Source organism: Anopheles moucheti, chromosome 2 (genome assembly GCF_943734755.1).
Source record: "Anopheles moucheti chromosome 2, idAnoMoucSN_F20_07, whole genome shotgun sequence".
NCBI classification, from domain to species: domain Eukaryota; kingdom Metazoa; phylum Arthropoda; class Insecta; order Diptera; family Culicidae; genus Anopheles; species Anopheles moucheti.
Window position 1 is genome coordinate 27,415,597 of NC_069140.1, and position 25,441 is coordinate 27,441,037.

At 43.2% G+C, this 25,441-nt stretch overlaps 1 protein-coding gene across 1 annotated transcript in view; it reads right to left on the minus strand.

Annotated features, from left to right (window-relative positions):
* Positions 1 to 25,441, minus strand: part of LOC128298280 (uncharacterized) — a 47,466-nt gene that overhangs the window by 13,594 nt on the left and 8,431 nt on the right. Inside the window, exon 2 of the mRNA XM_053034025.1 lies at positions 7,544 to 7,647. Coding sequence (XP_052889985.1) covers positions 7,544 to 7,647 — 104 coding nt within the window. The remainder of the gene's footprint in view (positions 1 to 7,543; positions 7,648 to 25,441) is intronic.

Sequence of the window (25,441 nt, forward strand, 5' to 3'; positions counted from 1 at the left end):
TAGAGGCGAAGATCAACACATTTTTCTCTTCAACAGGATCGTTCAATACCGGCTTCGGACATGCCCGTGGTGAAAACTGCCGCCCTTCCGAAATATGTTGTGACGATCAACAACAAACAAACAAAGCATGGTATTGTATCATAATAATGGAGGCAAAAATACGATATGGTACTAGCTCCTTTCCGTACACTTTGTAATGAAGAGCGTTTAGATTGGTAAATGGGGAAAAAATTAAACCACAAACAAAAAACCTGTACAACATGGGAGATGCTGTTGGATGGGTTTAGATTTACGAGGACAATAAAACTGCCATGGCAAAAAGCAGGCTATCAACGTTCACTCCTTTAGCTAATTTATCAAAACACATTTCCCGTTCGTATGAAAAAGATATAACATTACCCGCAAAAGCACTATCTTCCGCCCAGAGCAACATGATACTATCCCGAACGAGTTAAGTGCGTGTGGCCATGTCACGCATCGTGTAGCGCGACCTGGGACGTCCGCATCACCGCACGGTGAGTGGTAAATGGCGTGATAAATAAGTGAATGATTTTTCGGTGGGCAGACGGCGTGTGTGAGTTTTATATTTTGCCATTCCGACACAGTTAAGACATCAACTGTCACAGAGGCTATTCGATTGTTTCGAATTAATTGAGCTGTCGCCGAGTTTGATATCCACCTTAGGGGGGATGTCGTTTAAGTGACGAGATATCGCCCAAGATTTACACACTTCACTTACAGTTAGTACAGCGTCTCTATGAGCTACGTTTCTAAATCTAGCCCAGAGATGGATTTAAAGCACTAAACAAAGACCTTATGACGTGGAGCGTCATGACTGCCACCAAACACGTCTAGACGGAATCTGTCTTCCTGGAATATAACGGAGTGCATCGTACTACCTTGTTTGGTGTACCATTTTGCATGGCCGTGTGCATCTATAGCCGCTTCTCACCACTTAATTAACTGAAGATTAATGTGCTCCTTCAGGATGGATCACCATTTTAGACCTTCACCATACACGAAACACTGGACCGTCCAAGCTGATGTGAAGATCTTTGGCATTTTGACGCCTGCATCGCATGGCACCCTCATGCCATGCCCCCTCCGAGAGGATCGATTTGATCAAACGGCATGATTAATTGATGCAGATTTGTGCAGGCGGCGCTCGGGCTGCTGCTGCCGAAAGCATTCGTCTTCCTGGCCTGTCACCGCTAGTTGGCGTGTGGGGCATGTTCGGCGGGTGTTCCCATATTTCGCTTCTTCCAGCTGTAGCTGATCAAAAGCATTTTCAAGTCCAAGTCCAAGTTGAGCACATTCAATAGCACGAACCTACCCAGACGATCCAGTTTCGGAACCACCTTCGGGTGACAAATTCTTCTCGTGTCGCTTTCAATCTCACGATCGCACGGTGCCGTGGAACATGCATCCGAAAATTAATTTAGCAGCTGTCCAAAAAACTCCAACATGTGATGCGCTTACAGTCGGCTCCGGGCACGGATGGTTCGCCGAGCTGTGAGGCGGAGAAGAAGCGCCCGTGCGAAGGCGTCAACACTCGATACGTTTATCTCAATCTTTTGCTTAATTAAATCCGTGTTGGTTGTCGCGTTCGATTCCGACCGATTGACATGTCACGGCACCGAGTGGGTTTGAGTAGCGTCCCATCAATCGCATTGGAGTGCACGGTATGCCTTTCGATCATGGAACGTTCAATCAAACCTCCAGCACACTGCACAATGTATCGGATGCAACGCAAGCCAAGAATGTCACTCACGTGTTCGATTCGAAGCTGCTGTGTGAAGGCTGATAAATGTAATAGTTTCCCTAATGAACGTAATGGACTTCATTTGGTTTGATTTCTCATTAATTCCCTTTTTCTGTCGAAGGCACCCGGTTCTTGCTTTCTCAAGAATTCTCGGCAGGAGAGAAAGGTCGTTCGATCATGCATTCTTTCCCCGGTGTTCTGCTGGGTTTGGATGTTCACATGACAAGATTAATAACCGTTGATTTTGGTGACTGGTCGTCCAGAACAGCCACACGCAAAGGTTGCGGTTGAAGATGCGTTTGCCACGAATGCGTACCAGCTACTTTCTTGAGATGCAGTTTAAGCAGAGATAAGCAGTTAAAATATGTATCACATGTTATTGCCTTCGTAAGTGTGTCGCAAAATTTTGCCTCATATCGCTGAGATTCCTGCAGAAAAAAGGGCCAAGTTATGCTAATATTGTTTCCATAATTTTATCGCCTTCTTCCCACCCAAACAGAGCGCTGATTCGAACCGGTTCACCGACGGCTTGATATCTTGGCTGAGGGTCTTGTCATTTATCAGGCACCATCCGTACGCGGCAGTCCTTTGGCTGTTCTCGTCTACTTCCTTGTGCCCGGTGGAGAGATTCTGAGACTGTCTGCTACGGAAACTGGTTCGATTGTCATAATTGATATCGATTACAAGAGCGTACCCCGAACCAGGGTGTTGCTGTTGGATCCCTTTTCTTTCTCCTTTCACGCGACCGTTAACAGTTTTGTCAAATATTTCGAAGAAAGAGAAAACGGAACCGACCCATGGTGCGAACCGTTGGTCTCAAGGTCTGGCGGCATAAAGATGACCGTTCGTCCTGCACGCATGGAAGATCGGCAAGAGGTGATTGAAGCACGGTTGATCGGCTTTTTTATAAAGAAAGGAAAAAAGCGACAAAGTGACAGAACTAACGGCCGTGACATGGCTGGTCGAAGGTGCGGCAGTTCGAGAAGCACTTGAAAGTGCTAGAATGTCGCACAAGTTGAACTGGGAGAGAGTGCACCGAGATGCTTTATCGGGTTAATGATGTTAATCAATAATATTAACACTTGTTCCTGGGTGCAGGAAGTGAATCGCGGTCGCGATACTCACTATATTGGTGCAATAGCCCCTTTCGAAGGTCTGAGATTTCTGCTGCATTTTGAGTAGAAACTATCCTCTACTTCCGTGTACCCTGTCAGAATTAAAAAGGTTCAATAATCTCCACCAAAAATATACTAACATTGGACTAAAATGAACTTAAAAGAATAGCAATAACATATTGGAAGAAATTTAATAAATCAGAAGTCCTAAGAGATCACTTTAACTTTAACTACCTTCGTTTCATTTGTGCGATCGGCAAGACTTTCTGCCACAATCATACATTTTTACGGCCAAAGTGAAAGGGGCTTAACATATCGATCATAAAACGTTTTTCTCATTTCACGGTAACGGGACATCCAGTGCCGAAGATACGGCGATTGTTCGTCCAATATCTTGGGTAAAATATTTTACAGTCAGTTTTCTACAAGCATCGTGAGCATTTTGAATGTTCTGGCCGTATTGCTTGAGAACAACATTAAGCAACCTTCAAATCTACACAAGTTGTCCTATTAAAAAGGATCATTATTGCTTTTCAGCTTCGTACGATCACCATAGCTGACCAAGAACTCGAAAATTCATTCATTCGATTAGGAACTTACGTTCTAAAGAAACTGCAAGAGACCCAACGTATAATCGGTGGACACAAGCATGCACCGTCCAAGGATTTAGTCACGCATTAGTCACGCTAATCAACTGCTAGCTCAAAGTCAATTCCATTAAACGGTATTCGAAGAGGCACGCTTTTAATTGATTTCGGTTTCCTGAAGTAGCGTTCACGTGGCATGCGCCTAGCACGGACAGGGAATGAAAGATAAGACTAAGATTCCCAGGAACGCTGAACGATGCATAGCACCCTACAGTTTTTGGCGGCATAATGCGCTCTCATAAAGATATCAATTTCAATCAAACGCTTCTGCTACACGGAAATTCTACGCTAGACATTGCGTGGCACCAACTTCTCTGTCCGGTTATTGCACTTGTTCCCGGTCGGGTGTTCCCTAACCAATGCGAATGAACTCTACGTCGAGTCAGAACGCCTAGACAAGCTGTACCAAGCGCATACAAGTTGTCAATCATCATTTGAGGGTGCGCCGAATCAGAAAATTGTCACCCTTCGCCACCGGTCGGCAGCAAAACAATCGTACCGTGGACATTCTGGGCGTTATTCATCGAAATGCTTAGCCACCGCCACCGTACCGATATGGTTCATCTGAAGATTAATATTCTAATCAACGTACCATTCCCGGCTGTTTTCTAACGACTACGGAAGATGCGTCTCGAGACCTGGCGATCCAGCCCCCGTTCCGTTGTCGAAAGCGAAAGTTTAGAGAAAGTCGAAGAAGCGGCCAACTCCGGGTGTGATACGGACCCGATTAGAGCGGGGAAATATCAACCCCTTACTAACGGCCAAACGCAGCACCGTCTGAACACTAATTCAGAGTGACAGAGTCTTTGGGCTGAGTTCCTGGCGCACGCTGAGTCGCCATTCGTTCCACCAAATGCACTTTGGCGTGGCTGACGGCATTGTCCTCATCAGTAGAGAATTGTTTAAATTAAGCGACTGTCATAACTGTTTCGGGTACTTTCGGATACCGTTTTAACACGATCGCGACCATAGCGAATTGATGAAGGTTTGTAGTTACTGAAGCCTCGTGCGAGACAAACCGAAATAACACGCATATGCAATCAGCTTAATTAGTTGTGCAATAAAACATACAAATTTAATCGCCATCACGTTCAAGTTCTTGTCGGTTCTTAACTCCTTCGCGTGAGAATTCCCGCGAGATCGTGAAGGAATCAAATGAGACGAACATGCTCCATCTGAGGGGAAAGTTAATAAACACATACTTTCTACATTCTCCCGCTAAACAATGACAACATTTGAGCATTTTTATGATCACCGATACCAGATCGGTTGAATTGGAGCGATACAAATCATTTAACGGGCCATATATGTAGCCTCTTAATTGAATCAATAAAACTGCACATCTCGTACCGTCACCAAAAAAGTGGTGCAGTCCTCTTTCACTGCTTTCTTTTATCCAAACACTGCATTAATTTATTCCCGTCAAGGGGTTTCCGGCTTTCCGGTTGCATTCGTTGATAAGGGTTGATGCGAGAATAAATGTCCGTGTCCGATTTTGTTTATTTTACTGTGTCGTAGGAGAACTGCATTGCCCCATTGGCAGGAAGGGTAAGTCAAGTTTGTCCCCTTGCCGTCACATTTGCATTGACAGATTTATCACAGCGACTTTGCAGTAGAAGGTGAGAACACAAAACAGTTCCGAAAAAACTGTACCAATCATGTTGGCATTGTCTTGACACGCGTACCGTAACGGGCTTTTATTAAGATGGATGAATCTTCGGACGATAGGAATGGAACGGGTCCGAAATTGTGGCAATTTGTCAGCCACGCATTGCGTACCGTAGCGTCCAGGTTTGGGAACGCCTAACAGATCGGTGTAGTTCAGCTCAATGGCGCGTAGTAGCGAAGTAGCAACTTTCACTTTCTTGCTTTTCCAACGCTCCAAATAATAGGGCTGCTGCTATCCTACCATTAATGTCCCATTTTAGGGCATTAGCCGAAAGCTGTCAGATATTCGGTGGTGATGTTGTGTGAAAATTGACAAACAAAGCGTATACGCGGAAGCTAATCGATGTTCAATGGATGGAATATGTTACATGATCAAGCAGCAAGCCCTGAGGTACGCTGTGTAAAGACATATCTTCCTCATCGCTTCTTTCGATGCCCCTTTCAAGCCGATGTTCAAGTCGTTTACGGGATGTTTATAGTGTATGGGTCGTTTGATTCTCAACAAGGTAACACGCATTGTTACAACGTTTTCAACCCGAACGATGAACACTTATGCAAGTCGATCAATGTCGCTTCCACGATGAAAGTTCGACAAAGGTGATTTGAGTTTTATCGTTGTGCGTATTACTTATATTTATGAAAAATGCGTCCTGTTGAAAGAGATTCCATTGCAACATGCATATTTAAACATGTTTGGGACAAGGAAAACCGGCTTTGGGAGTGAAAGGAAATTGGTCACCGTTTTCAATCCACCCAACACAACGGCGGTAAACAAAGTTTACAAATTAAAAATCCAATCCACCAAAACCTGGACAAGGCACCCGGCATCCCGGCAAACGAGATGAGCTGTCAAGGGCAGCAAAATATAACATAAAAAGTACACTAAAGCACGGCAGGGGAATTGTGCTAGGTCAAAAAACGGATGGAATTAAAAAGCCTCCCGCATTCGCTGCTGGTAACTTGAACTTTTCTGGACACAGGTCGCTGACCTTTCGATTGGTGGTAAACACGTGTCCTGGTGGTGTGCGAAAATTCAGGAGGAGTTAAGAAAGAAAAAAAATACACCGGAAAAGTCCAGCCACATTGCATTGAGGCGTAACGTCGCGCACCGAATAACCGACCGGCCTGCCGGCCGGCTTTCTTTTGTCACCCAGCGCGTGGGTATGGGAAAATCTCGTCCAAAGATAAGGAGAAGCAGCACGCAACCGAACCGAAAGGAACCGGTCCGATCCTGTGTTGAATGCCGGCACGGTGGTGGATGGGTCCTTTTGGGCCATTATCCGAAATTAAAACACGCTTCGGGAAGAATCTCTCGGGCAAGGGCCGCATGGCGTTAAGGAGAACTTTATCAGGAACTTTTGTACAAAGTTGATACCTATTCCCAGGAACGACTCGCCAGCAGGATCCCAATGGGGAAGGAGCACACGTCGGCAGGTTGGGTGCGCAAGGGAGATGAAAACCAAATCTGGAATGTCGCTTTTTCTGTTTTCACCCAGGCGCAGCGTGATGCTGCGTACTCAGGGCAGGACTTTCCAACTGCTGGGGCTTGGTGTCTGGGGTCACCAAGGCGTCACCAAGCTTTATTGATTTCTAATAGGCAGGATGAACGTGTAGGAAGTGGCAGGCGGACATAAATTAAATCCTTTTTTCTTGCTTTCCTACACAAAAACCTTTCCAAACACATCCGGAGGTAGAGGCAGGTGGTTGGAGACGACATCGGCTCCATTTTCGGAACAGTATCGAATCCCTTCAAATACCTTCGATGATGGCGATAGACTAATAAACAGCGTTTGGTGGAAGGGACAACAGAAAATAAAAGGTTTGATCAAATATTTAGATCGAAGATAAGCGGTCGATTGATCTCTCGACCGGGAACAATCGAATGCGTTGGAATTGAATGTACACACGGACGCGCACACGAAATTGGTGGCGCCTGAACGTGAGGAAAGTTGTACCGAGCAGGAATAGCTTGAATGTTGCCAGGTGGAATTAATTTGATGCTTTTCAAGTGCGCATTCTGTTACTTTTTTACAGTGAGCAAGGAAAAGAAAGGAGAATTCCACTAGCAAGATCTTTCGATAGGGGACATAATTTTGCAGGGGTTCGCATTAGAAATTCGAAGGGTAAGAAGTACTTTTGCTCAAAAGTTTTAAACATCTATAAACGAATAGAACTCTCTCGGATAGAAACGATTACGCGTTGGACAAGGGTTACCCACAGGCATCGACTGCTCGTATCATTAGTTACATGTAGCGCCGCACTTTACCTAATGAACGTCTAATCGAAACACCAGAACCGGTATGATAATGAAGCCGGCTGTTGTGATCGGCGTCATCCCGTACTGTACTTACCGAACCGTAGACGCTACCGCAGGTGTCCATGCAGAGGAACAGACACGTCGCAACGGCTTGGATTTTGATCTGCCCTATCCCGACGGTTGTCCGCTGTAGAATCGCTGCAATGATAGACGGATAGGAGTAGAACGAGCATTAGTTTAAAACCAAAACTGTCGGCTCTCGTGTAGATGATTAAATTTAATCCCGGATGCTTAAGATATGGCCTGAAGGTTGTAACAACAAACCAGTGAAGATACTTTGTGCTACACAGCTGTCTAAGTTCGAAAGAGATGCATTTTAGCTAGCTTAAATCGCTGCCACCTTTTAAGACGCGACACGCGTGCAGTGGCTTTAAGCCAGGTGTCAACGAAAAGACAAAACGGTGACGTGCGTTATCAGCGCACCGGTGTGTTGAGCGGCGAAAAGCGCCTTCTGCAATTGCACTTTGCTACTGTGAAACGTTACCCCCGGTGATAGCTTTGATGCAGAGTCATCAAACGGTGCTACCGTGCTAGACGGCACGTTCTCACGGCAAGGGTGCAAATTGTGCACCGTCGTCTTCCACTTTAGACGATATGAGTGTTTGAGATTCGCTGAATGACGCGGCCTCCCTCCCAATGACGTTGTATCAGTGCAAACGGGCGCAGCGTGGAGTCGGAAATAAAAATGCGCTTGCGAGATATGGATGACGAAAAAGAAAAAAAATCACATGGACAACTGCAAAACCCCACGCTACGTCGATGCCGGTCAGCGAATTCGTTGCGAGTTTGTGGTAGGTCAGGTTCTCCTCCACTTGTCAGTGTCATTGGACGAACTTTTGAACACCGTCTGATGTACGTTTTGCTCCACATTCCCACATGCCATCAACACTTCTTATCGTGCGAATTTGTGCGAACAAACAAACCGAAATTGCATTTCAAGCGGCATGCGTTGTTGCACACGTGACTTTCGGCTACCGATTGCGCAATCCGTCTGCACTTTGCGGATGGGCGAGGGGACTGGAACTATGGAATGATTGATGGAATCACACCACGCTGGGGTGTTGAATGGGTTTGTCAGTGTTGTAAATAAAAGTAAATTCAATTCATGACAAGGAGTGTCGGCGAAGTTCCAAGAAAATTAATGTAATTCAATATCGTTTAGCGATAGCTTAAATTGCCTTCGGCCGGTGATCAGTAGCTATTTTCAATCATAATCGGTTAATTTAAAAATAATTCATTGATTCATTGATTAATTGATTGAGCATTACCAGCTCCCAACTGATGTTTGGGAGATGTGTATGTTTGATGATATGTTTTGAGGTTATTCTATTGAGTAGCGGTTATATCTGAATTCATGGATACTTGTGTGTTGTTTTCAATTATTGATGGATCGAAAAAAAAACAAACTTACATACAGAAGAATAAATCAATCGATTCAATAGACATTCCGTTGCGTTTGCTTATCTCACTAGACACCACATGCACTATGCTTCGTTACGCTTGGGTGACTTTTAATTGCTGGCAATAGAAAATGTAGGCTGGCATCAAGGCGCTTACCGTCTAGGACGCGTTGCTATATCTTAGATTGATCGAAAAGCATAATGCTACGACAGCACGAAACGAAAAGAAAACATTTCGTTTCGTAAACCATTTGATTGATCAGTCGCAAGGATTAATTGCTATTAATTGATAGCAAATAAGTGCGATCAAGTAGTGAAAAGATTTATGCGAAGAATGTTAATTATTAAGATCGTTAGAGTATAACGATGGTACAGTGTTACACATTCCTTCATAGTCGTAAATCGCTTTATGATACATTTTTTAGTCTTTAGTGTCACATTTGAAACCCTTCAATCAACTTCCGTCCACAAAATCACTCAACAATAAGCGTAAATAATTATTTGACAACGGAAACCCGTTTTCTTAATGTATGCGCACATTAATCGTTTTTGCATCATTACGCATAATTTAAGCACACACCTACACACACACACACACACAACTCACGCGACCAAAAAAAAAGCACGCACGCCATTTAAAATGTCCGCAAATTGATAAATTACTAAATTGCATGGCCATTTCATGTCGATCGGTGAACTTATTTCTGGCTGTACTTTCGCTCGGTTCGTGGTGTCGCTTGTCGCGAACCGAATCGATCGACCATCATACCCTTTTTTCCACCACGCTTTTTCCTTTCATATGGCTTGTTCTTTTCTTTGGAAATTTAAAATCACATCATGATTAATCAGCGGTGGCATAATGCTGATTTTTCCTTCCATTCCAACCACAGACGTTAAATGCGCGCTCGAAATTTCGCCGCTCTTTGCTCCGGGGTTAAAGCGTGATCTCGTTTTTTTTTTCGCATCAAGTAAGGGAGGTTTTACGCGATCTCTGGTCAGCAACGGAAACATCATAATTAGAGTGCTAATCGATGCTACCACGCGTGTGGAAGGATTGCGCCTTTAATGTTCATTTTCATTATTGGTGCTCCAAGGGCTGCAAAGAACAAGATCGCATCGTATTGGGCCGCGAATATCTGACAAATGTATCGAATTACTACCATAACTTTTCCAGTTCAAACTGTCAAATGCACCAGGTTGAGGTATCGGATTGGGGAGTTAAAAATTGTACCACGAAATAAAATAACATATGCACAGTGTTACAGATCGTATCGCGTTAGTGGGCGTAGTCCTGGGGAAAAAGGAGGTTTAACAGGATCGTTGCTTTTAAATTTGCAGCATAATAAAGTGCGAAACTCGCACTCGCAACATTCGACGATGTTGAAGGTTGCTATTCTAAAGGGCCGCTTCAATAAGCCCTTAATCCAAGAGTCACGATGACGGCGTCGATTTCCGTCAAAATACTGATGATGATGACCATGCAAACTGAAAACATCGCTTAAAAACAAAATACAAACCCAAAAGTATGCCCTGTGGGGCATTCGGACAAGAACGGATGCCAAATAAACCGGTCGTAAATTGATGCTTTTTAGCGGCGTAAACCGATACCGTTTAAGTATTTAAAGAGTTTCGTTTTGCAGAGGCAATTTAAGGAAGAGCCGGAACAGTGAAGCGTATCGATATTATGTAATTATGGCAAATGACTTACTTCACGCGCAAAAAGGCACCGGTTTGTGCATGATGCACCATTCATGAAATCCTTAATCGATTGCCAATAGTAATTTGGACAGCTGGAGGAAAAATATGTTCACTGGATACAAAAAGCTGTAGAAAAACCCCAAATAATGCATCCCAACCTCAATTTTAGGACTCCAAAGCTAAGCAATATTTGTCACAACCCATGTGGGCCAGCTGGTTGAAATCAGCTGAACATTTCACTGAACTTTCGCACTTTCTTGCTTCACTCAGTTGAGAATCATTAGACGGTACGCTTATCGCTCATTTCCGCACCATCCACTCGGAGTAGCAACATTGTTGCACCACTGCATCCTCAAGTCGACGCAGCAGCACCTGACCTCACCAGAATCGAATGGTGCCAGCACGGTAGTGAAGTCACACAGTGTACTTACCATGAGTAATTACAGTGCGACGAGCAATGTAAGACGAACCCGACAAAACCTGCACCATCTCGGTGGCCAAGGCAGTCTGGAATTCATGATGCGTCTTTTTGAACCATAAATCATTCTTACCTTAGCAGACGTTCGCGTGAAACGATACGAGGTCCACTCGGCAAAGAGTTTGTGTAAGAACTCGCCATGAGCAACTCTTCATTGCATGGTGACAATATCATTTTGGGTAAAAGGACAGCTTGCACTGGGGTAAATGGTGAGAAACGCTTTCGTGAGTTAAAAACTCAATTCATCTGCTTTTTCCCCGAGGCATCGAACATCCTTTATTATACAACACAATTTACACTGACGCTACGCGCGGACGACAAAATGGTTACCATTGCTAAATGAATATATTTTCTGCGCTCTTCCTCGGTGGGATGTAAATGATAATTATTTAACGCCAATTTTGACATCAATTGTTCCAAACCACCACGAAACGGTAAGAGTTATTTGCAGCAGCAAGACAAGTGCCCAAACACGGATTCGCCTTGTTCGGCTTTGGTGCTTTTTGCCATGCATTTCCTCTTCAGCTTCCAATCAGAGATGTTTCGCTTTAATTGCTTAATAGTGGTGTGTTTACCAACGGAATATCGCGTGTCATGCATTGGTTTAAAAGTATCATTTTCCACTTACTAGCACTTTCCAGTGCGACTAACCTGGCCGCCCATTGATCTGTACGATGTAAGTGAGCAAGGAACAATTTTCTAAATTATACATCATTTCACTCGAATACCGCCCCTGTATCGTACGTTGTGGATTTTTCCACCTAATTGTCCATGATCGGGTGCATACCTTAATGCGCGTGCAAAATAAACAGAGCTACCCCCGGCAAGCGCTTATTACGTGTCCAGATCGATTACCGGCGGTAAAGAAAGTAAGAAGAGATGTGATCGATCGGAACCGATACACTAGATTGACCGATGTAATCATCAGTGGGAAAATCCATTTTTGGTCGTATTTATACATCTTTTTTTCTCGATCGTCAAATATAACGAGATACCACCATTCGTCGATGATGTGCAAAGCATCTTGCCAGTGATGGACGTAGATAAATATGAAGATGCGTACTTCACCTTAGGCGACAGTATCGAAAACAGATCGTGGAAAAAAGGGGGAGTTGTGGCGTGGGACAACATGGAGATATGCTAATGCGCTTGCAAAATAAGTCGACATACACGGTCATAAGCGAAACCATAAGCAAACGAACATCTTCGACAACATCCGATCAGCTCGTTCGGATGCCTCGAGCTTGTGGCGCACTTGACCAATTTAGCCAATTTGCCAACCAAGAATGGGGAACCAGTTTTTGAGACACTCTTCTTCTTTCCATTCCCCAACAAGTTCGGCTTTTGGTAACACGATCTGGAAACCATGTTTCGGCCTACAATTGCTCCAGGTGGAGCGCCTGTTGTACATTCATGCGAAGATGCCCATTCAATTGGCTTAGCAGAACCTTAACCTTAACTCGCAAAACTCTTCACGGTCACCAATGACTCCCGGCTAGGAATGGGCGGACTGTCGCAGCTGATCGACGGTGATCAAGGATTTTGTCCCCAATGGGGCCTTAATAAAACCACACACATACATCAGGTCTTGCCAACTAAGGCATTTTTTGAAAATATCTCAGCAGAAGTAAATTCATTTCACTTTTTAGATGGCGCTTAAATATCTCTGAGCGACAACGGGCCATACCGCATACCGAAGGGTTCTTTCATGCGATGCGTAATTGGTCGTGATTACCCTTGAAAGCAAGATTTCATGATCGTGATAAGTGAAATTGGCGCGACGTTGGAATTTTTCGACGATCCGAATGCGGGGAGGTTGCGATCCACGTAAAAGAATCCTGCTGCGTTGTAAGACAATCTCAGCTGCACGTGTTCTGGTGCATGTTGAGCATGTTTCAATTTTTGGGGGCCAATTCTTGGCGGGTAACGTTGCGTGTTTCGTTAAGAGTAAGATGTTTTTTTTTGTGGAAGAAATTTAAAGAATGTTTTAAATTTTTTTAGTTCAATTTCAGACATTAAAATATTTTAAGGGTTTTTTTTAATTCAGAGGAGAGTTTTTGAAAGCTTTTGCAATAATGAATTACTGAGTACAGTAGATAATAAAAATAGGGCAAACTCCATACATTCCCTGTGTTGAACAACTTTTGTTGAGACAAATGATATAAAAATGAAATAATGAGCAAACAAATTTTGACACTGTTCTGCTGTATTTGAATTTTATGTTATCAAAAACAAAAACAAACAATTAAAAGCAATGAAAATTGCAATGACAGGTTTACATTGCTTAAAAAATAAGTCTGGTGACTTTCTGCCGGTTCGTTTGCACCGACTGCCATAAATTTTACAACTGTCAGTACATGCTCTACGGGGATGCAATTGAAGTTGCCGCCCTTTACGGTTCAGCACCCGACGAGCCCCTGAACCAAAAGCAAAAAAAAACCCTTCGACGATCAGCCAAATTTCTTCGTTTTTTAATTTGCTTTCTTTTCTTGGAAATAACTGGCTTCACTTAAAACTTGAATGTCCGATTACCGTACACCCCGAATTGCCGAAGGACATTTGGGCAATGTTCGTGCTCGAATGTTAAGTAATGACAGTTTCAAAAACACCTTTAAGTAATGTTAAATTTATTTTAAATAATCAAGGCAATGTACATTTTACTCCGTGATCTTGAAAGTTTGTTGAAAAATATTTGACACTAACAATACATACAAATTTATCCAATAAGTTGAATAATATTATAAAATCGTGAAGATAAAATAACTTATGAATAGTACAACAATTGTTTTATTTTACTTAAATAAACAGTAACTTAAGAAACATACATAAATTTCTTTGTTTTGTGTCAACATACACTTATAGTCTAGACTTTACATAAAAGTATGCTGTCTGTATCCTGAATAACGAGTGTAAAACATAAAACAAAAAAGATTAATCAAACATCACGACCAGCATCATTGCGGGTGAGAGTAAGCAAATGCGAAGAAAGCAAAGAATGAGTTAATAAAACAGGTTCAAGAACACTTTCTGTCGTGGGTAGAGTGAAGCGTAATCCCGCACCAGATTGTTCGGCTACAAAATTGAAACTTATAAGCGAAACTACCGTTACCGTCACCATTAACCGCAACCAAAAAACAGCATCACCAAAGTAGCTTTGCAGGTTTTCGCTAAACAGTGCCGCTATCCGTGTAAATTACGCCTCACTCAGCTCGCAACAACTTGTCAGCTGATGGGCGAGCGTTTGCCTAAAAAAGGCCCTTTGCGTGACCCAATTAATATTGGGTATCGACATGTTATTGTTACTGTACTGTGAGACAAGTAATTGAATTATGCAGAACAGTTTTTGTAATATAAAAAAAACACACATACACACCCAAAAATGTAAATACAATTTGCTTATTTTAAAGCTGATATCAATGAGATTGTAAGTGCATAACAAAGAAATTGAAATAAGGGCGTAAAGTAATTCCCCTTTAGGATGGTATATGCTTAATCGCTATTTTATGTATTTTGCATTAAAACAAGTTAAGGAAGTGATACAACAAGATGTGAAACATTTTTTTGTACAAAATCTTCTTTTCTTCGTTAAAGTATTGCAACTTCGGAGTTCTGCCTTGCCTGCATATAATTATTTACTCGTGATCAAATATTCTTTACGACGATTTTAGTAAATGTTCTTTATGTCTTTATGCAGATTTCGACACAAAAAGTTCCGTTTACATGCACAATAAAACATTTTCTAAACATATTTGTAAACCCAGCATACAAACAACATACCATAGCAATGTAAAAAATGTAAGAAAGCTGTACTTTCGCCGCTGGACCGCTTATCGTCGGATTATGTTGCTAAATATTGACTGAGCGAGGTAATCCACCTATGTTCTCAATTATCATCCCACACAACTGTGCTGGGCCTGTAATAAAAAAACGGGTTGAAATGATTGCAAACACAAATGCATTCAAAAGGGCAAACCGGCGCTCGAGTGGCACTCAACCAGCCTTAAAAGGGTTCGCTCCGCAGACAGTTGTAATTACTGACTCATGCAAACAATGCTTAGATTACGGTCGTAAAGCATTAAAATATGTGTGTCACAACATTGCATGTTTACCTGCAGCTAATATATGCTTTCGGTTCGTGCCAGCAAAAGGCATTAATTCGAAGAATTAGACACGATTGAAAGTAATTTGACCGAAGACAATTTAGATAAAAAAAACACAAGAAATACGTATGGAATTCCCAAGTTGAAAGCAATAATTTGGGTGTTTCGCATGTTTTAAAGACTGCAACATATGTTTTTTTGTAACTTAATGTGTTTTTTACCTCTTCTCTTTTATTGCCACTTTTCGGTTTATGAGTGAAAAAGACTAAACAAAAGATTCAATAAAGATAGTACTACAGTTTTGCATTTCTCTCAGATAGCTACCTAACACCAGCTTGCAATAGGAGATTGTCCATAAACCAAAAATGGGAAATGAATATCTCCAAACAACATGTCGAAGGGCAACCATCACTGATAAAGATTTTATGACTAATAGGAAAACCATCAGGTGTGTGTGTGTGTTTTGATGATTTGAGAAATCACGACCCATTCTTAAGGCCTCTTCTGATCGGGATTTTAAGGGCTCATAAAGATCCACTCCCTACAAAGTAGCCCGATAATCTAAGAAGCAATAAAAATGTGGATTCTGTCTCTTTTTGATAATGATGCGTGAAGTATCGAAAAACGTCGGTCTGCGCCAAGCCGCGCTTACAGTTGATAGCACAGGCCGATATCACCGTCAAGGCTCACCAGTGACCGATGCTTTTGACACCGTTCAAGGTAAAGGAGTAGAATCATATTTAAGGCAAGGCGCCCACTTTCCCCAAAACGGACAAACAAACGGGACTGCTCCAGATTTACTTCACGCCACGGTTCTACCTGCACATTCCCAGTCCGATAGTTCAATAGTAACGGTTTAAGCAGCTAATCGACCAATTTACATAGGTAATTAACTCACAAGATAAATCCCCGTGGACTCCGGGCAGCCCCTCTACTGGAAGGGGGCTCTTAATGGCCAACACAATGGGGCGGATATCGTTTAACATGCACTTTCGATGCCACGGTTCGATCGTGGCGAACGCAAGAAGTCCCCAGAAGCGACCAGCATTCGCTTTACGGTCTAACTCCGGAACCGTGAATCAGCTTCGGGGTTTCCAGATAGGAACCAGGGAACCAAATGTTATATGCCCACCAATCAATAGGTCGATGAATTTTAAGCAGGCAACACGTCCACGGATTATGATAGCTTTCGGGGTCGCGTAGTAATCGGAAGCGCCCTTTGCCACGCAAATCAGTGCGTCCCGCGGTTTGGTGGGCCGTTCACATTCTGGAAATGTGAGAATCTCACCGGATTCCTGCTGTGCAATCAAACCCCTGCGTGCTCCAAACGGGTGAATCGTTTAGGTGATAATGAATGATGTTTGGGGTGGAATTATACCAACATTATTCCTACACACCCACGTGCGATGCGGAGGGCTGATGAATGTGCATGGTAGCCGGAGCAACAAGAAACGATACTGGACATGGCATGGAGATCTGTATGCAAATATGCCCTATGGAGTTAGTCAGATGGAGGTGATTGGAAAGCATGGAGATGACAAGAGTAAACATCTGTTTTGTAGCTTTTTAATGCATAAGTAATGTTTTTATAGAATTTTCAAATAAAAAATTTCACAAGTTTTGTCAAAAATAGCGACTTAGCTTCACGAATTCTTAAATTGTAGGTGTAAAGTTTAAATAAAAATAATGCAGAAGATGTCTTCTATAAAACTAAGCTATCCTGTTAAATAAGTGCACTTGGTTATGATATGTCCCTCTTCACGGACCGTATCAAATTAAGATTCTATGCAGATGCAGCACGTTAACAGCCTCAAAAAACCATCTAATGTATTCTAAACTTTTGTCAGTTTATGATAATTTTGCAACCATTTTCGCACACTCCTCTGTGATTTCAGGTCAATTATGCACTGTTATAATAAATCGAAAAAATATTCTATTTGTTTTTGTGTTGTTTGTCTGTTCAATCCCCTTTCCAGACACTTGAGAAACATTCTCGACTTAGGGGAATGAAACGCAAACAACGTTGAACCTATGACGGAAGCGAACCCGAAACCCCTGCAGCGAATAAGAGGATGTGGAATAGCAAAGCCGGTCCTGACAAATGGCCGTTGCAAGAAACCGCATTGTACACAGAACGCAAGGGACCCATTTTTACGCACCAGCAAAACCACAAATTGATTCCTTTTTGCGTAAGTCACGGAATGTGGAGTGGCCACAGAAGGAAACTCAATAGATTTCCGATTACCATTCGTTCCCCTCAGTTGATATCGCTTATGGCGCACGATTGTCGTAACGCGATAAGAACGATGCACTTACCGGTTGTGTAATATGCGTCTTGGCCGTTGGCCGTGCGGAAACCATCACTGTACTTACTGTTCAACCTTAAGATATTTTCGGGTTCACAACCCCGAAACACACTGCCTACTGTGCTTACTTCCTTCCGTTCACTTGCGCCCCAGTGCGTTGCGGGACGGTAAGATCGAAAGGAAAATTTTGCGTCTTCTCAACGATTTTCACGCACCGAGAATGATGAGTTCGATGACCATTCGGAAAAATTGTCACAAATTTGATCGCTTCAGTTGAAGAAGTTGCGTCGAAGGCAAACGCCTTACCTTGTGTACGCAACGTCCCAAAGTGTCTGTGATGGTAGCTTCGCTATGCGTGTGCGTTTACTTTCACCCCTGCACAGTCGGAGAGCACGTCGGGGACAACTGGGCAGGATGTGATGCCGCGTGACCAGACCGACCAGGAAGGGGAAACGTCGCAGCGCCATCGAGTGCTTCGTAGCGCATGATTGACGACCCGTTGACAGGTCAGTCTCGGTCGGTAAGGGGATCTTACGTTTTGAATCGCTATTTGTGCCGCGAGAAAGATGACAAATTTGCTAGAGAAATATAAATACGGATGTGGGAGGATCACGGAACCGAAATCCGGCGAGTAATAACGGCCATAATGATAAGCGCGAGTGAAATGTCTGTTGCATAAAAGCATACAGACGATCAAAAGCAAACGATCTTGTATGATCTTGTAAAGTAGATCGACATACAACCAAACCCACAAGGATCATTTCACTTTGACGTTAATGCTGAAGATGAACAGATTACATCTCATCAAACAAGGGTCTCAATTTTCATCCCGCTACCATGCGGTCGAAATCATTGGTGTTGCCTTATTTTTGAGGTTTTTCACCTAATTTTCCATCCCGAGCTACCTTTCATCTGTTATCAGCCATCTCGTAATCCACCCCATATTCCCAACAGCAGCTGATGCAATCCAGCTGCAGTTTTGCGGGCATAAAAACCACCAAAAAAGTGGACACCCGGTGGACTTGTTTTTGTAAATGTTTGTCTAAAGTTACTGCCTGCTAGCGCTAGCACTGCTCTTTTGTAGTTATGCTCTCTTGCATGACGCACAGTTTGCACAAGGTTACATGTTTCCTTCCCGTATGTGCTGGTAATTTGAGAGTTTTTTTTTCTATCCCTGACTCGTATTTTGTTCTAGCATTTCTCCCTTCGGGGTCGGCACAGCCGAATATCGATCACCTTTCCCCTGGCAGAAGGTGTGACCATTGATGACGGAGGGAAAACCAACGCTTTCCGAGGAACTTCTGATACGCTTCTAGGAAAGCCATCGGCAATGTTACGAACGCGCCGTTATTATCATTATTATTATTATTATTATTATGACTGCTGCGCATCCACAGAAGTTAATGGAACGTATAATTAAGTTTCACTTTGATCCGCTAGATGAGGTATGATTATGTGCAGCGACTCTTTTGATCGGTTGCGAAACGATGGGGGTTGACGATATTAATGGAGTGCGATACCCGTTTCGGGCAAAATCAGCAAACGATCGATTCAAATCTGGCCGCTAGAATTATGTGTTAAAATGTAGAGCTCGCAGCGATGCGCTCACTGTGAGTGCAATTAATGTGATTGAATACCCGGCTAAACGGTGCAGTTATCTTTGTGAGATTGTAGGTTATTATAATGCTATAGCTATAATAATCTTTACAATTTCAGAATTTGTTGCCACCTTTTGGCAGCGATTCAAATGGATGAAATTCTTCATTGGTGGTCTCGCACCACCGTACACTGCACCGAAATTTGTCCTTCAAGATTTTGGAGAACAACAGCAGCAAACCTTCACTTTGCCATAAGTTGTAACACACCGAAACAGAGATTTTGGGATACACCGAACAAACGAAACGCGGCCCGAATGGGAACATCGATGATTGGAACACCGGAATACCGTTACAGATAAAACCGGGCACTCGGTGGGATTTGCTTTTTAAAGTTTATCTGAAAACAGCCATAAAAATGTTCGAATCGTTCCATCCAACTCACAGCCCTGAAAGGGTGAATGACTTCTGCAGCTTATCCGTACACTATCGCACGGCGCTCTAAGCTGAAGGCCACACAAATTTTACCAAACAAAACAAACGAAACATGATAAACACTCACTACACACTTCAGATCCTTTCGCTCGATTACGTCACGACCAAGAATGCGCCAGCTTGCTGTTCGATCGGGGGGGAAAAACCGGTCGCGATTCTGATCGTATTCGCCCTGCCTCGTCCAATCCAAATCAAACGTTTTTGCGCGCATGTCCCGATTGATGGAGAGTGTGCGATGAAAGTGAATTATAGCTGTCTAACGTGTTAGCATTAGTGGGCACGGATTGGCAGTCGCGGCATTGTTTCTTCCTCACCTGTTTTGAAGCTCATCAGATCACGATTCGTTTTGCGATTTGATTCGCGGATTTATAGCTAAATGGATGTGGTTTTATTTTTGTTTCACAGCCGAGTTGCAGGCTTTTTCGCCAGTTGCTGATTAGCATCGGAAGGCTTGCTGTGAAGCAGACATCTGATGGCATATTAAGAGAAGCAACATGCAGATCATTTTCCTAGCATAAACAATCCTTCACGATGAACAAGCGAATATTTGCTAATGAGCGATGTAAAGAGAAACGGTCGGCTTATTAAATATGAGAGTATCCTTGTATGTACAGTGCGTAACATAATTATATGAACACTAGTTCCTAGTTTCTTTTTTTATAATAAAATAAACAATTGAGAACTTAGAGAACAACGATGTGCAATAAATTAATAAGGATGAAAATAATTTTAAGCTTTTCTATTTTTTCCGTTGAGAGCACTTTTAACTTTCAAATGTGAGCAAAACTAATTGTTCTTCTAATCAATGCTCAACATCGTTTTTAATTTCCTCCCAGTTTTATTTTTCCTATAATATTACTAATGTAATGTTTGCAAGATGAAGAACAGTATAAATAACTTTGAAAGAACATAGCCAAAACAAATCATTTAAAACGCATGCAATGTTGAAAACAAAATTGTCAATGTTATATTGCAGAGTAATTATATGTCGAATGTGCTATGTGATGATACACAAATACGACCTGTATTTTAAACTTTGTGCTATACATTTTTAAGGTAATACTTATACAAAATAAGTAACAAAATGCTTCTTAAACTTGAAACAATTTTTATTGATTTACTTTTAATACAAAAGTGCTTTGCTTGTTATGTTACGCACTGTATCAATCAGCGACCTAATTTTGATGTTGATTAACTGATTGACGTTTGGAACCGTTATCTATCGGAGGTATTAATATTAACATTCCATTAAAGTTCAATTCTTTACTACTTTGCACATCGGAAAATTTTCTAAATATTTCACAATCATCCTCTTGATGCAATCATCATTCAATACACCAATCAATTCCAATCATCTAAACGTTGCGCTTCAACCAACCACGTGCGCTATAATTCTAGGTTAATGTGCGATAATAATTATTTTTCTTTTCTACTTGTTACCCACCATACGTCAACGGCTTCCTAGTGCTAGTGATGGAAAACGAAACAAGCGGCCACTATTTCTGCGTTGGTTTCGCTCCGTCAGCAAACGAAGATCGTTCGAAGATTGAAACCGGCTGCCGGCGGTAGTCCCATTGCTGCATCTTCGCACAGACTACCACCGGTGTATAAACTGGGATAGTGGGATTTTGCATACGAGCCCGTGCGTGTTGAATACGGATAATAATATTTCAAAAAGAATATGATAGTAATCTCACATTACGACCGGCGGTTGAAACCGAGAAGTCCCGAAGGAATCGCGCAGACGGAGCACAAGCGAACAGCTCGAAAGGTAATACATTACCGGTAAACATAGTGCGTATGGGTACGCACCATTGACTGACGGTAGTAACGTGCAATGAAGTCTTCATTTGCAACTTTGTAAAGGTGAAGAAGTCACCATTAGAGGGAAAGAGTAGTTACACCTTGCTTCCGAATGTCTGCCGCGCGTGTAGAGTGTGGAGTCGTTTAACTGCAGCATTTGTTGTTTCTTGCCCTTTCCTCTTGTGCACGGGTAATTAGGTGTGACTTTGGTGAACGTTACAGCAAACACCGATCAGCTCCCAGAACGGTTCCGGAAAACGTGCTCTACAGCGTGTTCCTTTCGTCGGGAGGTGTAAAGTTTGGTCTCACGAAGTGTAACTTTATGCAGATGAAGCTTTCGCAGACGGTAAGATCGTGATCGCGAGCAGGTGAAGACCGGTTGTACGTGTGAATAAATCGAGCATCACTGGACCATCATCCGATTGCTTCTGGTGCTGTCCAAGGTTATCGATAGGGAGCCGATGCAGGAAGCGCCCACCACCCAGCACACCAGATGGCGCGATAGGCATCGAGATAACCAATCAAGTGATGGGACGATACGTTTTTCTTCCCTTCTGTCGCACCCGCGGTAACACGCTGACGATCAATATCTGTCAAATTAATTATTGATTTTTACGCGAGACAATCGGGTTTTTTTTTCCGAGGGTAATTAAAACTGTAAACGACCGCCGGCACTTATAGACCGTTCCAGTACGCTGACGCGAGTGACACGAACCTAAAGAACCGGTAAGTTTCCACCGGAGCCCCCAAATATGGATGCACGGCAGGAAATTAACTGTATCAAATAATTAATAACCATTCAACTGGATCACTGCTGAATAACAAAACCGATAACTACCCCAGATGGACGGTCCAGAATCGTTCCTATTTTATTGGACCCTGTTCCGGGCGCGTGTTCACAGTACTCCCCCCTGCTCACGGTTCCAATTAGGACGCAACTAATGCACATGGCATTCTTCGACCAGACTAATGAGCGCTAATGGTGCAAGGTTGCTTTTTAAATGTGATGTGCCGTACGAGGGTGTTCGTGTGCAGAAAAGGCAAGAACTTCCGGCTGCAACAATGTTGCAGCAACGATCAACGCGCAAACGATCAGTTTCACCGACAAAGAACATATTTGTTTACGAATTTCACAGATGCACTCTTTATAGGGCGATTCTGTTACTAAAGAGGTGGGTTAATCCGAGCTTCCGATTGTAGCCGGCGTTGATAAAAACGTTTTTCTTTGTACCGTGCACAACTGTTTGTCAACCGTGCATGCATGCTACCCCCAGCGAGCGGATATTTCATCGTGTGCTAATCCTTTGCAGTACCTTAGCGTTAGTCAACTGCAGCCGGCCCGGTAAAATCCAACCCGCGAACGTTTATTGAGTCATATCTTTGTGTTATCTCTATGTCTCCATTACTAGCGCTTTAGCAGCCTTAAATCGTGCGGCTGTTGCCAGCATACGACCAAGCGCAAGAAAAATCGATAAAATGGAAGCGAGTTTACAGACGTGAAGACAAGTTCTTGGACCGATCGCTACGTACGTACCGCTTAACGATCATCGGTTTGCTGCTTCCGACGAACGAGACCTGGCCGAGACCGGTTAAAGAAAGCCTATGCAAATGCCCATCACCGGCTGAGACACATTTCCGAATATCAACCAAGCATCTTAATTGACTTTTCGAATGCACTCACAGACAATTCGCATTCTCGACAGGATGTTCACAAAATAAAATGCATACACACAATCTGTTCCTCTGGGATCAAGTTCGATCGATTTGATCACCATTCGCTTTGGGTACTCCGGCGTCAATTTTCGTACCACGCGTCAGTCCGGTTCGGTCCATTGGAATTTAAATCGATCCCCATTGATTCGTCGCTCGGTGCATCGGCGGTGGTTGACCGTGTATCGGTGGTTATGATGTGAAAAAAAAACGTACCAACTTCAACGGGTTTCACTTTCCAACTCCGGGGTATAGCAAGGCTCCGTTTGCTACTTTGTTCCACGCGCGAGTTTAGAGTTCCAGCCCCGAAGGACGGTCTTGGCTGTATCTGCAAAAGGCGTTCAAGTTTGTGAATGAACCGCGTTCGTGCATTTGGACTGGAATTGGTAGCACCTGCCGCACTGTTCGATCCAATGCATTCCCCCGGCATGTTTATTTATGTTTTTTTCGTTACGCACGCTTCTGGCCATACCTTTCCCATGCCTTGCTGCACTGGATGGGGGTGATCGTAATAAGAATCACGAAAAGGAGACAGGTTCGGGACCGTCAGGTTTCAGCTGCTGTTGGGCGAGTTGAAAATAGTTCAACACAGGATTGGTTTGCTTTGCGTCACTTCACTCTTAAGTCTTTCGCGTTGGTGGCTTGAATCTTTTATACGGCATTGTTTTAAAAGTTAAAGCCTTTACCCGCGGACGAAAAGCGGTCGGGTATCTCGCAAATGTTTTCCATCACGCGCAAGGTGCGTGAAAGTGAGTTTCACTTACATTTCTTCCCTGCATTTGTTGCTGTGACTTTCGTACGGGCCGTTCAGAATATTGATAGGGTACTCATCTTCGATAGGGTTCACTTTATCGCAATTAATCCCGTATTAATCCATGCTTGAGAACCACTCAACAGCATGTGAAATATTGTCCCCGGCGCAGTATTGCAAAGACTGCATTAGCAAACACTTTCTTCGGTAAAACATTTTTATGTTCTTTTCCCCCAAATTGCAAGATGATGCCGGGATGAAATTTCTCATCTGTACACTCTCGAAACGAAACCGTCCCATCCGTAAGGGGTGAAAGCTCTAATAGCACACATTATGCAGATGCATCATTCAGTAGACCACACGCAAACATCTCCAGACCCTAACCCCACTTAACCTACCGAAACATAAAGTTTCACAGCCTGCAACACACATCTTGGGTGGGGATCAACAGCACACCCATCCCAGTCCCTTCCGAATGACGCTAACAAATGGGTCTTTTGTTCAAGAATCAAGTAGAACTCTTCACTTCATTGACACTTCTCACAACGAAAGTGTCAACTTACCGATGCACCCCCAATACGGACGTTCGTCCCGGTGCGGTTATTTGACAGGGCCGTATTATCTTGGTGGATTAGATTCGGATATGGTTACACCCGTCTTATTTATTCTCACTTCTGAACACCATGCAATCGAGAGAACTATTATCACCTCCAGCCCCACAGCTTCGGAACCTTTTATTCGGAAGTTACTGTTGACTACACTGCTAGGGTTCTATCGGATCAGTAGAAAATGAAATCTCTCTCACCATCAATGCATAGCTTTCCTGGGTTTCTTCATGTTCACCTTCAACTTAACGCGTCTCAATCGTTCGCCTAAATGTGCGGCGAATGAACTGTACGATCGGAAAGCTGATCGCTAATAAGCGAAGCACGGATTACGGTCAACCGGTGGTGATCGTAACGATTTTTCTCAAAAACAAAACATACCGTTCCCGTTTTTTGGTAGTCAAACCAATCAACTTCTCAAAAACTAAAGCCTTCAAGTCTATCCCATTCCCACCTCAGGCATCTCTGGAGGTGTTTTGGGCCTGATGCACTACACGGTCGTAAATCAATCGATATCTATTAAAAAGTTCATACACATCCCTTTGAAGACATGGCCAGAGCGAAACGGTAAATGCACCCCCGATAGCAATGCATTCTACCGGGAGCAAGTCTTTCGAGCGTGTGTTTTGAGATTCCAGTTGTGCTTCCTCATAAAATCATGATCCACATCGCTCGGTCTTGCTGTGCGGAGAGTGGACGATGAATGCCGGCCGGTAGTAGCGCGGCAACATTCCACTAGTCAACCAATCCCGGTGTCTGCCGAAGGGCCTAAGATGCTAAGAGATCACATTACCCAAAACCTAGTACCACCCGTGGGGCAATTCGCATAATTAGGAGACCTATGAGAAAGCTAACTTCACGCTCGGAGTATGCACGTGGTGGCCTAGTATTGGATGTTTGATGTGTAACATATTCCGGTTTTTTCCCAATATGCTTGACTTCAAACACTTCCACACACAAATATGATGAAGTGTTGCACTGAAAATCATTT